The sequence below is a fragment of the Coccomyxa subellipsoidea genome (genome assembly GCF_000258705.1).
Source record: "Coccomyxa subellipsoidea C-169, whole genome shotgun sequence".
Lineage (NCBI taxonomy): Eukaryota > Viridiplantae > Chlorophyta > Trebouxiophyceae > Coccomyxaceae > Coccomyxa > Coccomyxa subellipsoidea.
Window position 1 is genome coordinate 396030 of NW_005178031.1, and position 15621 is coordinate 411650.

The 15621-nt window shown below is 51.4% G+C and overlaps 4 protein-coding genes across 4 annotated transcripts; all 4 read right to left on the reverse strand.

Annotated features, from left to right (window-relative positions):
* Nucleotides 1–1139: 1139 nt before the first annotated feature.
* COCSUDRAFT_56597 (hypothetical protein) lies at nt 1140–1892 on the reverse strand (the record flags this gene model as incomplete). Its single annotated transcript, XM_005645865.1, has 2 exons — nt 1140–1588; nt 1712–1892. The coding sequence occupies 2 exons, from the start codon at nt 1890–1892 to the stop codon at nt 1140–1142; spliced, it is 630 nt and encodes a 209-aa protein (XP_005645922.1).
* Nucleotides 1893–3613: 1721 nt separating this feature from the next.
* Nucleotides 3614–7396, reverse strand: COCSUDRAFT_43124 (hypothetical protein; the record flags this gene model as incomplete). Its single annotated transcript, XM_005645866.1, has 7 exons — nt 3614–3907; nt 4226–4347; nt 5061–5201; nt 5594–5717; nt 6043–6136; nt 6528–6726; nt 7324–7396. The coding sequence occupies 7 exons, from the start codon at nt 7394–7396 to the stop codon at nt 3614–3616; spliced, it is 1047 nt and encodes a 348-aa protein (XP_005645923.1).
* Nucleotides 7397–9077: 1681 nt separating this feature from the next.
* On the reverse strand, nt 9078–11420 carry COCSUDRAFT_56599 (hypothetical protein; the record flags this gene model as incomplete). Its single annotated transcript, XM_005645867.1, has 5 exons — nt 9078–9326; nt 9708–9829; nt 10429–10569; nt 11074–11197; nt 11304–11420. 5 exons carry the CDS (start codon nt 11418–11420, stop codon nt 9078–9080), a joined length of 753 nt encoding a protein of 250 aa, XP_005645924.1.
* A 1900-nt stretch (nt 11421–13320) lies between these two features.
* On the reverse strand, nt 13321–15555 carry COCSUDRAFT_66852 (hypothetical protein; the record flags this gene model as incomplete). Its single annotated transcript, XM_005645868.1, has 7 exons — nt 15380–15555; nt 15172–15204; nt 14938–15029; nt 14652–14775; nt 14377–14517; nt 13958–14079; nt 13321–13629 (listed from the first exon to the last, which is right to left on the reverse strand). Exons 1-7 carry the CDS (start codon nt 15483–15485, stop codon nt 13321–13323), a joined length of 927 nt encoding a protein of 308 aa, XP_005645925.1. The 5' UTR covers nt 15486–15555.
* Between the last annotated feature and the right edge of the window lie 66 nt (nt 15556–15621).

Sequence of the window (15621 nt, forward strand, 5' to 3'; positions counted from 1 at the left end):
AGAGCCTGCCACGCCAGCGAGACTGCATCGGTGCCCATTTGAAGACTAGGTAAGTCTGTCGACATTGCAGTGTTTCTAAAGCTCTGCGTGCCTCAAGCAATTGGATATTGGCCACTACTGGGGATATTCAAAATGGAATGTTCTTCATGTGAGATGGTGATCCTAGCTAGACTTTTCAATTAACTTGAAGTGTTCCATGTTGAAGTCCCTGTTGAAGCTAGCCAAGATTTTTTGAGTTACTACAATGAGATCTTTGCAGGCAAATGCAGGCAGAGCGACAGGGGAGCATCTGCTGAGTCAGCGGACTCCAGACCCAGATTGCATGCGGCCACATTGGCTTCCGCCTGCCAGGAAGCTGCTCTGTCACCTGGGAGCTGCCATCCTTGGATCAGATCTGAAGCCCCAAATTATGGCAGTTGCCACCTGTGTGCCATTCCTGTGGCATGCAATTTTGTACTTGTTGTTTTTGTCAAGATCAAGAGACGCACTGGCTGGGTGAAGCAGCACTCCTGTTCAGTTGATGTACATTTGGTGGTGTCACCAGACAAATTCAAGAGCTTCGGACCAGAGAGTATTCACAGGTGTTTGAGAGTATCTTACATGTGGACCAATACCATTTCGTGGAATATTCCAGACAGTTGACCTTATCAGATCTGCATGTGAACAATGGTTGCTTGCCGGAATGTGCGGATAGAATTGTGTAAATCTTACAGATGGGCGCTTGCTGAGAATTACAACTGTAGAATCATAATATTTTAGCACACTTCAAAAGGGACAATTATCAAAAGTCGTGCAACTGTGTCATTGTGCGGCATGCGTAATCTCCCTTTAATCATCTTTCAGTCCTCATGGATTACTGTCTCTGTAAAAAATTGTGTCAAGACACCTTGCGCCCACTGATCTGATAGCAATCATGCATTGCAGTGCTGATATATCTATGAACTCATGAGCTTACGTGAATTGTCATATATGTACAACAGAACTACTGGTACAGTTGGCAAAGTAACATCCTCAGTGTGCTGGCAGCTGCAGCAAGTATTCCTCTGACTCCGAGTCGGTTGTTCCAAACAGCAACTCTGGTTCCGAACAGGCTTCTTTGCATGGATTAAGGCCCTGATATCTGAGGCAACTCAGAGCAACTATCCAGGCTCCGGCTCCTGTTGCTGCTGCGCCTGCTGCATGCTCGGCTGCGCGGCAGGCTTGCCCGGATTGAAGTCATTCTTGCAGTCCTTGATGTGGTGCCCCTTCAGGCCGCACTTCATACACACTCTGGCCTTAAGCCTCTTTCTCTTGACATCTGTGTCCAGCCCGGGAGGAATTTCAGCCCAGACCCTCTTTTTGGGTATCACGCTGGCTGCTTTGCTGGCAGCCTTGGGCTTTCCTGGGGGCTTCCCTGCAGTTCTCTGCTTCCGCTGCTGCTGCGGGCGTGCCTGCGGCTGTGGCTGTGGCTGCGCATGTAGCTTCTGCTGCTGCGGATGTGGCTGTGGCAATGGCTGTGCCTGCTGCTGCTGCTGCAGCTGCTGCTCCTGCTGTTGCTGTGCATTTTGCTGTTGCTGCTGCTGAGCTTGAATACATCTCATTCTGGACTCTGCGAGCAGATAGAACGTAAGGAGAGCAGAGTCAGCCAGCCCAGCAGAGCAGAGGCTACATTTCCCGGGAAGGTGCTGGGAGAATAAGCAACAACTTAGCGAGTTTGGGAAGGCGGTTTCACCTGAAATGAACGCCTCGAAGGTTGTGCTCACATTCCAGGCAATGTCTGCATTGCTCAATAGCACCTCCAGAGTCTTTTCCATGCTGGCTTGGTACTTGAAGAGAGCAACCACCTGCTCCTGCAGGTCAGCGACCTGGTCTTCGAGAGCAGCAATTCTGGTGTCCTGTTCCTCACCGGCCATTTGCAAGGACTCCTGCAAGCTTTCCTTTTTAGTGTCTTATGCTTTGATGCAGATGACTTGTGCCTTACGGTCGCTGAAATGGCGAGACACTCACCAAGATTTGCAGTCTTCTTAGCTGTCTGATACTGAGGGTACGGAAAAGATGTGTTGCTGCGAGATTGACAAGAACGGGGCCATGTGGCCTTTAAGAGCGCCCATTGACCATCGCGCAGGATGTTCTGTTGTGACGAAAGCTTTCCAAGACTGCAGCGTCGTTTCAAAACTCTCCAAAGATATCTGACACAATCTTAGAAGCTAACCCCAGAAATATCTGCATCAGATAACGAGGTTTGACGATGTTCCAGGAAGTTTGACTGTCCGACAGCCACTGTCGACATCTGGATCGAAGACGAGCCTGTTCTGGCATCGCTTGGCTGAAGGTGTGCATGCTTCCTGAGGAATGCCCATCTTCCACCATATGCTCTCTAGCCTAGAGTCTAGGACGGGTCAATTCCCAGAACGCTTTTTCTAAAATATTTATCCTGATGTCGACATTTCCCCGCTCGAGTTCTTTGTGCAGTACCGGTGTCAATTTGCAATTTGTCCTCAATTGAGGACAAGCTCGAGCGTCTGTGACAGAGTACGAAACTGCGCAGCGCGCAGGACCGGCTGGCGTCTCGTGAGGAGTCACCTATTCTTCAAGACCAATGCATGTACGTGAAAAGGGGTGGTCACCTGTATGGGTCTGTGCTATCACAGAGTTAAGGTGAACCAAAAGTCTTGACACTGTGAGGCAGCCGTCACGGGCTGTTCCCCCTTGGTGCTCGCACTGTCTTTAGGTATCCACTCTCGCAAGAAGTGATAAGCAAAGCACAAGCTTGAAGGTGATCAGCAAGGTACAAGCTGACTTGTGTGGGTGATCCTGGTGAGGCTCTTGACTATTGCTTGGCAGTACTTCAAAATGAAGAAGATTACAATGCTGACAAAAGACTGTCCGTCATGATATGAGAGCTACGACAGGGCAATACGCGTGCGCAGGCACTGATGCGCACTAGGCAAGCAGAGCTGGCAGCTAAAATGGAGAGAAAACATCCGAATCATACTTCAACAGCATGCGCTGTCAGGTGCTTTCAGGGTGTGCCCAAAAGCACATGACAACCATTGCATGTTTCGCAACTTGTTGAACCCAATCAAATTCAATATCACGATGAGAAGGAAGCACTGCTGCAGACAGTGTCAAGCCTCACTTCAGATCCCTTGCAAACACTTCAAATATTTAAACCGCAAAGAAATGCAGTACTGTCAAATAAATCCCCCATAAATGCTCGAGGTAACAAGCGCCGCTGCACCAGTCTCACCGGGGAAAGCTCGCAGCAATGATCAGTCATTGCAGTGCGCATTCACATCCGGAGGACACTGACATAGGCACCCATCACTTCTGCAATACTTCATGTATAAAAAACAAAGCCTCAATCAAGCATCTGCCCTGATCCGCTCAGCATCCAGGCCGTGCAAATGAAAGGGTGCTGATGGGCACAACTTCATTATTTATTCGGAAAGAAACGCCCTTATACTTCGTGAGTGCAGCAAATCTTCACTTGTGTATAGGATTACTCGTCAGCAGAGTCAAATGCATGCCCATCCGCATGCGTGACAAACAGCTGCATTGAACTGCTGTCAGGGCGCTGTGGCAAATGGAAGGCCCCTGGAGCACAGAGAGCCCGCACTTGAAATTTTTGAACCTAGATCCCGGCCTTGCGGCCGAGCGCGGCGGCGGCGGCGGCCGGCCGGGTGGCGGCTGCCGGGAAGCTTCCTCCGCCGGCGGCGCGCAGAGGGAACGCCACGCCGGAGGACTCAATCAGGCGGCGGCTGCGGCCGAAGCCGGCCGAGCCCGATGCGACGCCAAATGCATTAGTCACGTGGGATGTCCCGAAATAGCCATCCATGCGGAATTTGTCCTCATCGCCGTGGAACTTGAAGTCGTCTGTCTCGGCCGCGCCGGCCACCAGGCGCTGGTAGCCCTCTCCCACAAGGCCCTGCAAGGGTGCACCGCTCGCATCAGCTCCCCGGAGAAAAGGGTGGTGAGATTTGCGCATAGCAGGTTTCTCCCTGTCAAGCATTTAGAGAGGCCTAGTATGTCAAGCAGCAACAACGGGGCGCAATAACACAATTGCTGCCGGGCCTGCGATTCAAAATGCTGCCTAGTGCTGTGCTCAAGCTTGGCGTTTAACACGTCCACTCTTAGAGGCACTAATGGATCCTACGATACTGCAGGAGAGGGAGTAGAAGAATGCGGCAAAGATACAGTATGCCGTAATGTTGAAGAATGGTGTGCTGGGAGTCTGGCACCCCACCTTGAGGCTGTGAGCAGGGGGTCCGAGCAGGGCAGCATCAAAGTTGAGGTAGGCCGGCTGGGGGACACCGCCCTCATCGCGAGTGCCGGCAGGGGTCAGGTAGACGATCACAGACAGCAAATCTGCATCCACAGCAACATCCGCACTTAGCGCACAGGCTCACAGCAGAAGGGGAGATTGCTGAGCATTTCGTTGGGTGCTGAGGCATGTGGCATATGTACTGAATTTGCAGAGGCGTGCCAACAGGGACCAGCATTGTACTGCAGATTGTCTCCAGATGCTTGGCTATTTTGGCAAGCACAGCCTTCTGATATTAATCTCAGCATTCACATGAAACACACGTGCATGGTGACGGCATGGCCACAGAACCCCTGACCAGCAAGTGGCTGGCCTGAGACCGCAGCAGCACCCGCCGCCAGAATGACATGCACTTGATCATATTTATAGCCCGAAGATCAGCAGACCTCGCAGGACACAAGGATTTTTCAAGCCAGTGCAGCTGTGTGTGCAGAGGTAACTGGCAGAGGACCAAGGTACTGCTACATTCTGTTTTGCTAGGAACAAAGAACAGCAAGAGCTGCATGCAGCGGAAGATTCCCAGTGTGTCAGCTGCATGCAGCTGCAAATTATATGCTTCCTCAACGCGCCCACTGGCCCCGGCTGGCGGGGGCCGGTAAAAATGCTGAGCACCGTGCCCACGGTTGATTGGGTCTTGCTTAGATTGGCGATCCAGCAAGGAATAGGATGGTAGCCTTCACCTGCAGCTTGTCTGCAGACGCACCTTGCCTTCTTGGCAGGAACAGCGTGTAATAATAAAAAGAATAAGAGCGCGCACCGGTGATAATCTCGACGGCCTGGCCGGCGTCGGGGCGGTGCATCTGCCAGGTCACCATCAGCTCACCGGAGGCCAGGCCCAAAATGTGCTCCTGCTCATTCTCGCCCACTGCCATGTGCAGGCGCTCGCCGTCCAGGTACACTGCAGCAGCAGCCACAGCCAGATTGTCAGCAAACCAGAAACAAGAATCTGATGCTCTGTGCAGCATGTGTAGGTCCAAAGCGTCTCCAAAGCCGAGCTCAACCGAGCCGTTGCATTGATGTATTCGTCAAGGTGCTGGGAATTGCAGTGCGGAATAGAAGCAGCTGCCAGGCAGGTCCTGCAAGTTACAGCTAGCCAACTGCTTGATGTGCTCGCAGCCGATTCCCCAGCCTACTGAAATGTGTAAAAAAGAGCGACCTTTCCACATGGCAATCTGAGTGATGACAGGCTGGTCAGATGTGATCCCTTCTTTGTTTACTAAGCCAGAGCTTTGTTTACTAAGCCACGCAACAGACTAGAACACTAAGCGGGTGACTCAGTGGGTGACTCACCGTGCATGTTGTCGCCTGTACCAATTTCCACGATTACTTTGTGGTCCTGGTAGCGGAAGCCGACGCCCTCCATGTAGGTGCCGTTGTGGTCCCACATCTGCCCCAGCTTCAGCTTCATGCTCATCTGCGCAGCACAGCACGCACACCCCTCAGACTCTGATTGTATGGACCCGGGCAGGGCTGAAGATGACCTGTTCTGCGCTCCCGCTGTGTGCATGGCTGCGCAGCCCTGTGCAGTGTTTGCTGAGGTGCCACCAAGAAGAAGGTAAACAACACACAGAAAAAAGCAAAGAAAGACACACCCGCAAATTCATTAATACTCTGGCAGCTGCGTGCGCTGCAAGCCTTCACAGAGCACAATCTGGGCGATTGCATGCAGCATTGTACATATGCGCAACAATGGAGCATGTTGTGCAGCATGTAAGATCTTTTAGTCAGCGGTGACTCACCTGGTGCTGCTTCTCAGAAATGACGTTGTAGTAGGCGCCGACCTTGCCGAAGAACTCGAAGGTGTGCCCGTCAAAGCTGGTCATGATGGGATCCCTGCAGAGGCACCAACCGAGAAATATTTCAGCAGGGCTTGCATTGTGCACATGTTCTCAGTACTGCTGTCAATCTGACTACAGCAGTCCGTGGCTTGCAAGCAATACACAGGGTTCTGTGCTTCTGAAATCACAAAATTTTGAACAGTACCAAGGAAGACTGTGGAGCACAAATGCACTCGTGTACTCGTAGGCCTTGTTGGCTGGCACGATGTAATGTTTCTCTCTCTTGGTAGGGAACCCTGCATAACTCTGCCGGGCTGCAGACTTTGCAGGCCCCCACACATGTGGCTGCAGTTGCCCTGCATGTAGTCCCTGGGACTTCTGGCTTTGCCTGAAAGAGACGGGGCCATCCCAAACTGATGCTTCATGTGACAAATCAGAGGACTCACCCATTGCCACCACCATTCCAGCCACCGCCGCCGCCGCCGCCGTTGCCACCACCGTTGCCACCACCGTTGCCACCGCCGCCACCGCCGCCACCGTAGCCGCCACCGCCGTTGCCACCACCGTTGCCACCACCGTTGCCACCGCCGCCGCCGCCACCACCGCCTCGGCCGCCACCGCCACCGCCACGGCTCGCTTCGCCATCTGCTTGTACAGGAGAGATTTGTCACGACCCTTGAGATACACGAGCAGGGGGTGGGGAAATGAGGGCGAGATAAACTGAAGCACCAAGAATTTCTGCAGGGCTAGTCCACGACGTGGGCCTGTGCTCAGAATGAATGCCTGGTTAGCTCATCGTTCTGGACGTGCTCCGTCGACTCCGTCGAAGAGCAAACGAAAGATTAGTCAAGACGGAATTTCCGCACGATGAACCACCAAAGGATACGCTGGTAGCTGAAAATACACGGAGTAGCTGTTGATAATATTTTTTGAGGATAGTTTCAAGAGATGATCTGGCCCACAGAAAAGGCCGCGTCTGATCCCTCGCCGACATCGTCACAAACATTTACTTGAATAACCGCCCAAGACGAGAGACGATAAAATAGCTTGGCAGTAAAACCTAACAAACTAGTAAGCTTGACGCTTGAGCAAGCCTTTTGCCTGGAGCTTTGACTAATGAAGCAGATCGAACGCCGTGATGGGATGGAGGAGTCCGATGTGCTCCTCTAAGCTGTCTGACAGCACGAGTGATACTAAACTAATAGAAATGGATCATAACGGTAGCGAATCATTGTGACGTACCAGCGCGAGCGACGGAAACGACCGTTGCACAAAGCAGCATGCCGAGCAGGGTGATAGCGAAGCCACGAGCCATACTGGTGCGACTGGATCGCTGAAGTGGGATGAAGTTCTGTGATCAGATCAAAGAAAGTTCAGAGACGGCGAGGCCGTTGTTGCGAGTATCGAGAAAGTATGGTCTGTGAAGGAGTGCGTCGTTCGAACATGGGACATCCGTTTGTCACCCGATCCTATCAGGTGACTCACTGATGGGCTGGGCCTTGGTCTGTATCCTTTCAATTTGTCCATGACAAATGACAATTTTTTGACAGCAACAGCGCAGAAAACCTTCCAAACTTGCACCGTACTGTCAGGTGCCGCAATGTATGTGCGAAGGCAACTGCGTCCGGACTGGGATCCCAGAATTTGACTGGAAACAATTATAAATTAGGGAGATGAGTCACCGAGTCAGTGATTGAGCAGCTAGGATACTGTCATCAGGTAGTACCTGGATGGCGCATGTGAAGGTACAACTGATGTACCAGATATCCTGCTGTGGCTGGCCATGGCGATGAACTTCATTTCAAAATAGTTGAATTTTCTGCATGCTTGCTCCTCTGTCACTGCTGTCTCATGACCACCTACTTGTCTGTGCACTCGTCTTACAAAATGTTCCTCTTCTTACACTAAGATTGTCCTGTCCTTGCCTACCCATGTTGCCCGCTGCTGCCAACTGCCGCGATTATCGCCTGCCCAACTCCTACACATCCTGTTTGTGGACATTGACTTCCCTTCTCGATTGGCGATGCATTGCATTTGCCTTGTAGGTACTCCGGCCCGGTCTTTAGGAGCTGGTTGAGTTACGAGTCATTAGTACCAATATGGTCACACATGCAAGTGCCAAATTAGCAAAGTTGATGTCAACAGTTGACGTGAAGTCAATCAATCTCCATGGATTGTGAAACCTAATTGTGTTTGCTGCCAATAATATATGCCGTTCTTTGCAAATCCGGATACCAGTAGAAGTGTTGCCTAAAGGAACACGTGTGACCGAGAATGCAGGAGTGAGACTGACTGTCATGACTGATCAATGATAGCTGGCCAAAGGGGACTCTTTACAAGGCAACTGCCAGAGACTTCCGATGGATCACAGCGGTGCAAGGATCTGCATTCGAAAAAAAAATCGTGCGTTATACTCAAATTTGGTGCGCCTGGCTGTGAATTCCGAGACGCCCTCATGTGATCATCACATGCGGGGCTGCTGATCAGCATGACATCCTCGATGCTGGTCAGCAGCAGTGTCACAATACAGAAACTTAGTCCTAGGCCCCTTAAATTGTGCATGTGTACACTCTCATACATCGTCCCAAAAGCTTTGTCCTCACCAAGCCCTCAGGGCTATATTGAGGCTCATGAAATCCATCACATGCGTAAGAGCAAAACATGCTATTGTTACAGTGTGCACTTGCGCAGGCTCATAGGCCTAGGCCGCCGCTGCGCACCCTCACTAATATAGAAGAAGCACAAGAAGATCAAAAATAAAAAAAGAGCACCGTCACTGAAGGACATCCGTGCTGCCGGCAGCTGCTGCCACATGCGCAGAGGAGCGAGCAGGCTGCACAAAACCTGGAGGTTTCAACAACCACTAAACAAGTGACCGGGGCAGGGGAATGCTATTAGGACATGTTTGATAGCCCCCTGATTTACTGATATTCATATATCTTGTTGCCCCTGTGACCGGTCGTATCGCCAAAACAGGCATCCTCAGGAACGCTGACTCAGGCGCGGAGGGAACGCCCTGACCGGAAGGACAGAGGAAATTCCACGTCATTGCTCTCGATCAATTTACGGTTTCCCCCGTAAGCGCTGTAGCCACGCGAAAACGCCCTGGCAACCTTGTGAGTCACGGCCGGGAAATAGCTGTCCAAAATATAGTCTCTCTCGTCACCGTGGAATTTGAAGTCGTCCCGCGGCAAAGATGGCTTTGTGGGCGACGCCAGTCGGCCGTAGCCCTCTCCAATTACCCCCTGCATGGGGTACAGCATTAGTAAGTACAGGGCATGGGGATTGAGGTGGCTGTGATGATACAGAGGTCCGGGTTGGAGAAATTCTGCTCTGAGCGCTGCTGCTGTCTGGCCAAACACAGTGCTGCAATGTTTCTGGTTTGCATGGAGTCTCGAGCAGCAATCTCTTCCCCACGTGGTGATGTTACAAGACATGTCACCCCGACTTGCCAGTCCCTTTTGTGCACCCCTTTGTTGACAATATCCAGGGGACTCTAAACCAAATAGTTAGCTTAGTCCCCTGCAATAAATGCTTGTCTCTGGGCCACATTACTGGAAGAAACCGTCGGAGGGATTGTGTATTTTGCAGTCTTGCTGACTTTGTGAAACGGGATGTTTGCTCACCTTGAGCTCGTGCATTGGGGCCTCCAGCAGGGCAGCATCAAAGTTGATGTAGGCAGGCTGAATCACACCGCCCTCATCGCGCGTGCCGGCAGGGGTGAAGTAGATGACAATCCACAGCAGATCTGCAGCCACATGACACAAGGTCATTGATTGTTATTATCCCATTTTCCTGCCAAGAGGGAAGGTGCGTACACAGACAAGCTGCAGTCAAAGCCTGCAAAATTTTTCCCTTGATGGTGGACTCGCCAGATCCAAGCAAGGCCCAATCAACCGTTGGCGCAGTGCTCAGTCAGTTATTCATTGTGACTCATAATGACTAAGAACAACTCAGCCTTGGTCATTCTATGACCTCAATGGAGGAGGAGTGTTGCCCGGCAGGAATTGGGAGACACACAAGACTCTGCTTCCATGGGCATCTTGCCCACAGAATAAATATGATAACTACTTTAGTCAGTAATTTTAGGACGCGGGAATGCTCCTTCTCGCCACTGAAAGCACAGCAGGCAAAGGAGCCCCTCCCCTTGATTCCATGCAAGAGCATCCAAGCGACCCTCTTCACAGACGACAAGTGAGCAATGCTCACTGAGCATGCCTCCGAATGAAGGATTACACGCCACTACACCCCAATACAGGGAAGACCTCAGCTTCCATGTTTGTTTACCCGAATAAATTACAAAATGAGGTATTTGCAATTGCCCCTGGAGCCCTAAGGGGCGCGCACCGGTGGTGATCTCGACAGCTTGGCCCATGCCCGGGCAGTGCAGCTGCCACAGCAGCATCATCTCTCCAGACTCCAGGCCCAGAATGTGCTCCTGCTCATTCTCATCCTCTGCCATCTCCAGCTGGGTGCCATCCAAAGACACTGCAGCACACAATCTGCAAATCAGTGCTCTGGCTGGCCTGAGTGCACCAAGCTCATTTTTTGGATTTGAGAAGGATCTGCAATTGCAATCAATAAATTAGGCCACGCTCCGGCTGGCGGAAGGCTGTACAAATACTGAGCATTGTGCCCACGGTTGATTGGGTCTTGCTTAGATCTGGCGAGTCCGACAAGGGGTAGGACTTCGGCAGCCATTGCTGCAGCTTGTCTGCAAGACGCAACTTGCCTCTTGGCAGGAAAAACGTGTAGTAATTATAAAAATTAAGAGCTTGTGCGCAGGTTGAGTGATCAGTCATACAAAGATATACAGGGTGCCATTCACAGCCCATGAAGACCTGGAGGTGAGTTGTCCCTCTCATTTGATGCAGGGATTCATTCCATCAAGAATCTCTGCAGACTGGGGATTGCTCGCAAAACATCCCATTATCTCGCTGCGCACAGGTGCGAAAGTCAGCTGGGCTTTCAAAGGGAAAAGCAGGAGCTCACCGTGCATGCTGTCATCGGAGGCCAGCTCGATGACGACCGTGTGGTCCTGGTAGCGGAAGCCGATGCCCTCCATGTAAGTCCCGTTGTGATCCCACATCTGGCCCAGCTTCAGCTTCATCGTCATCTGCACAGGAAATTGACGATGTCGGAGCTGTGTCTGAGGATTGTTCTGCTCGTCGTTCCCCAGAAGTTGGATGTAACCTGGAAGAATGATTGGAGAAATTCCGTACCTGATGATCTTTCTCCGATATGACGTCATAAAACTTGCCCACCTCGCCCATGAACTCGAAGGTGTGGCCCTCAAAGTCTGTCATTATCGGGTCGCCAGCGGAGCTTCCTGAAGACATCACTCACGTCATTACGCATGGAAGCGTCAAGCTGTCTTACGTGCAGCATCAGAATTTGAGTTCGACCCAGCAAACACCACGACTGATCAACGCGCTCGGCGATCTGAGGGCCGATTCAGAGCTCGCCAGTCGATGCTCAGCAATCTTGGCTGACGCATTTAAAGGATAGTAACTTACCAAGGGCAATGCTAGCGCCCACAGAAGCGCCAATTGCTGCTGCAGACATCACTAAGAGTGACGCTGCTAGAAGGGCGACGGGCACAGTCGAGGCCCATTTAGGGACCATTGTGAGATGATGTGACAATCAAATGACAGATAGTACTGCGGAATACCAGTCAATCAAGCTGAAGTGTCCAAAACACTGCTGCTGTCTTCGCCAATTTAACCGAACTGAACTTCTCGGAAGTCGATCTCCGGAAGAGAGGAAATCTGATCAGTAAGTATGACTGAGCATTAGGTGAGCAGTTGATGTGAGCTGCATGCAGATGTAGCAGCCAAACGTGTACATAGTTCTCTTTGGCGCATAATACCGCAGTTGCATAGCAGTGACTCTCTTACTATTTAAGGTTAGATAAGTCAGTACCGTATGAAGTGGTTCCAGCCTAATGGGCGCAGCTTCTGAGCCTGTAGATCCATCGAAGCCGAGCGTTACAAACAAAGTTTGCAAGCGCCAGCCTCGAGAAATGCGAATGGGCCTGTAGATGTGTATTTGACAATTCTCCGTTTCTTTACATCTTCCTTCAATCAGGGTGCCTCAACCGCTTCTCACAGTCTGATGGACCTGGTGCCAAATTAGGCACTTAAAAGATTGTGTCATTCCTTGTCAGCTAACCGCCTTCATTTCAAACCACCTTAAGACAGGAGAGAGGCTCTCAGAGAGCCATTTCTTCGGAAACAGCCCATCTGTCACAGACAGAAAAAATACCTTTACAACAACAAAAAATAAGCAAGCATTCTCAGAGCCCGTACCAGTACAGGGCCTTCCATTTTGAAAGTCCTCGGGCCGCGCCGAAGGTGACTGCGAAGCCTGACATGTCCCCGCCTGTGTTTGGGAACGAGAGGCGCCCCATGACTGTGCAATGGTAGATTTTGCTGTTAATTATGTGCCTAACGGCAGTATATTCAGATCCAGACACTGTGTTACAGGCCGTATCAGGAGGTGTGTAAAAGCCATTCAGCTGCAAGAGCGTTGTGCTTTCAGATAAACTTAGCTGTCACATGCACAGCTTTTCCAGGGAGACACTCATGCTTTCAATGCATAGCCTTGCGTTGCCACTCTGCTTCAACCCTTTAAACTTCTGAAATTTCTCTCGAGTGCACGGCCACCCTTGCCAGTGAAGTCCACAATATTAAAAACTTTGACATTTCATGCATTAAAAACCCCGGGCAACAGAATGAGCGAGTAGCAAATAAAGACCTGTCCATGCAGGTAAACACCCTGCAGGACAGCTTGCATGAAAACCTGAAATCTTGTGCTGCCTGTCTCGCTCCCTTGCTATATCCTCCTATTGCTGCGGATCACTGCAGCAATTTGCTGCAACCAGTTCACGCCAGCAACAGATCATGCAAGCAAGAGAGCGAGACAGGTCAGCACACCAGCAAACATAAATAGAAACTCTCCATTGATGAACATGCAACATCCTCAAATACAGCCAGCAATTAATCTTAGTGCTGTAGCGTACATGATGCAATCCTTAGTCAAATATAATTACGTGCTGCGGAAGAGGCACCCCAGAACGCTGCAAGCATTGACGAGGCATTCAAAACACATCTGCCGAGCGCTCTTACTGCCCTTCACAAGAAAGGGTCACTCTCTGGCAATAAGCAGAGGTCTTCTCCAGGCATCCACACAGAAATGATTCCTTGCTTCAAGAATGTCGAACTTCAATTTTTTGTATTTTCACTGGAACATGCGGCGGGGAAGAGTGACTGCCTCGATCAGGCGGCGGCGAGAGGGGGGAATGATAGGGGTTTTGGAGGGAACGCCGCCGGCGTGGAAGCGGAGAGGAAACGCCACGTCGACGCGCTCGATGAGTCGCCGCTTACTCCGGCCGGCCGCGGCCGCCACACCGAACGCGTTGTGCTTGTGCGCGGTCGAGAAGTAGCCGGCTATTTTGTAATCGGAATCCACGCCGTGAAATTTGAAATCATCCGCCGGCGCGGCTGCGGCGGCGGCCGTTAGACGCTCGTAGCCGATGCCAATGATACCCTGCGCCACATCAGCAGTGTGCAATATCTTCAGTATTAGCATTGGTTGAAAGCTGACACAATGTGACAGTGCGCAAGGCACAGTTGACAAAGGTTGCGCGCAGTCTTCTGCCTTCGCAGCAGCATGCAGTGACAGGGGTAATATGGACTACTCAATGAACCGGTAATGATCTGACGGGCACCAGAGTAACTTTCCTGCTCGATCTAAAAACCAGGTGGATCTGCACCGCAGATCAGATGTGGCACTACAGGTACATGCGGCACTCAAACACTTGGCAATGCTGCCTGCCCTATTGATGTGTTCAGCTGCAGGGGTTAAAATCCCCCACCTTCAGATCGTGGGCGGGGGGTCCGAGCAGGGCAGCATCAAAGTTGAGGTAGGCCGGCTGAATCACACCGCCCTCATCACGCGTGCCAGCAGGGGTCAGGAAGACGATCACAGACAGCAGATCTGCGATGCAGCACCAGGCAGTCACATAAGGTGCCAGACAGGTGTAAAATTTGGTTGCATAGCGAAACAGGGAGACATGTGAATGCGCAGACAAGACGGTGGGCACAAAGGAAGCAGGAAAGATGGAAACAGGGCCGTGCAGCCAGAACAAGAAGAGGACTGAATTGCTCCTGCACTGGCGGATTTCCCATGAAGAGAAAGAGTGTGGCATGTGCTGTGCTGGCACAAACGCCTCCATCTGCATGACATTGCTCTCTGTAGACATTTGGAAATGATCAGAGAGATTAAAGCATGCACCTGTGTTGATCTCGATAGCCTGGCCCAAGTCGGGCCGGTGCAGCTGCCACAGCAGCATCATCTCTCCAGAATCCAGGCCCAATAAGTGTTCCTGCTCGTTCTCGTCCATGGCCATCTGCAGGCGCTTGCCGTCCAGGTACACTGCAGCAATATTGAACCACAGGATTGGCAGTGCAGGTCGATGGCTGCAGTAGATCAAAGATGAAGTGAAGGGGTGGATGCACACTTGTGCAAATATTGTTGGAAACGGACCCCGGAAGAATACTGCTGCGTACCGTGCATGCTGTCATCGGAGGCCAGCTCGATGACGACCTTGTGATCCTGGTAGCGGAAGCCGATGCCCTCCATGTACGTGCCATTGTGATCCCACATCTGGCCCAGCTTCAGCTTCATGCTCATCTGCGTAGTATCAAAAAAGGAGGTCCTGAGACAACTTCATCGCTGCCTGTCTGCAACCTTGAAAGGTCACAGGAAGAAGAAGGATGCTGGTGCAAAGCCAATTCCCTAACAGAACATGCGTGAAGCCTCAAGTGCATAAGGGATAGGTAACTTTGCACCCACCTGATGCTGCTTTTCTGAGATGACGTTATAGTAAGCACCGACCTCCCCAACGAACTCGAAGCTCCGGCCATCAAAACCGGTCAAGATGGGGTCTGCGTAGCGCGAACACTGTGATGTCATCAAGGACAATGATACGCAAATCCGTCAGAAAATGTGTCGAAAAGGTTGTTACTTGATTCAGTGCTTGTGCTAGTGCTAACAGCTCGACGAGGAAATTGGGTTTTGCAGCCTCACCTCCCGCGCCCGTTGCCGTTTTTACGGCTGAACCTGCAGCAAACGTCCGGCTCAATCGAGACTGAAGCGCTCATAAACAAAACACATATGATTGCTTGTGAATATGAGGAGAACAAAGCTCCTGATTATTCGCGATGGCTTCCAACTTTAGACATCAACAACAACCGTGTTTCACTGACTAGCTCGTGACCCGGAGGATTGAACGCACCGACGCTCGATACAACGCTGCTCACCACGCCTTGTGCTAGCGCGACAGTCGCAACGTTCACAGCAAGAAGGACGGCAAGCAGTAGGTGGGCACCGACAAGCGTCATCTAAGAAGCTTCGGGGAAATCTATAGGGCAAGTTTTTGCAGTGCTGACAGAGAGCTCAAGACCTCCAGCGGTTCTCACCCTGTGTGGAATTCCAAGAGGTGTAGAAAGCTACCTCAATCTGCCAAATACCTCGTGC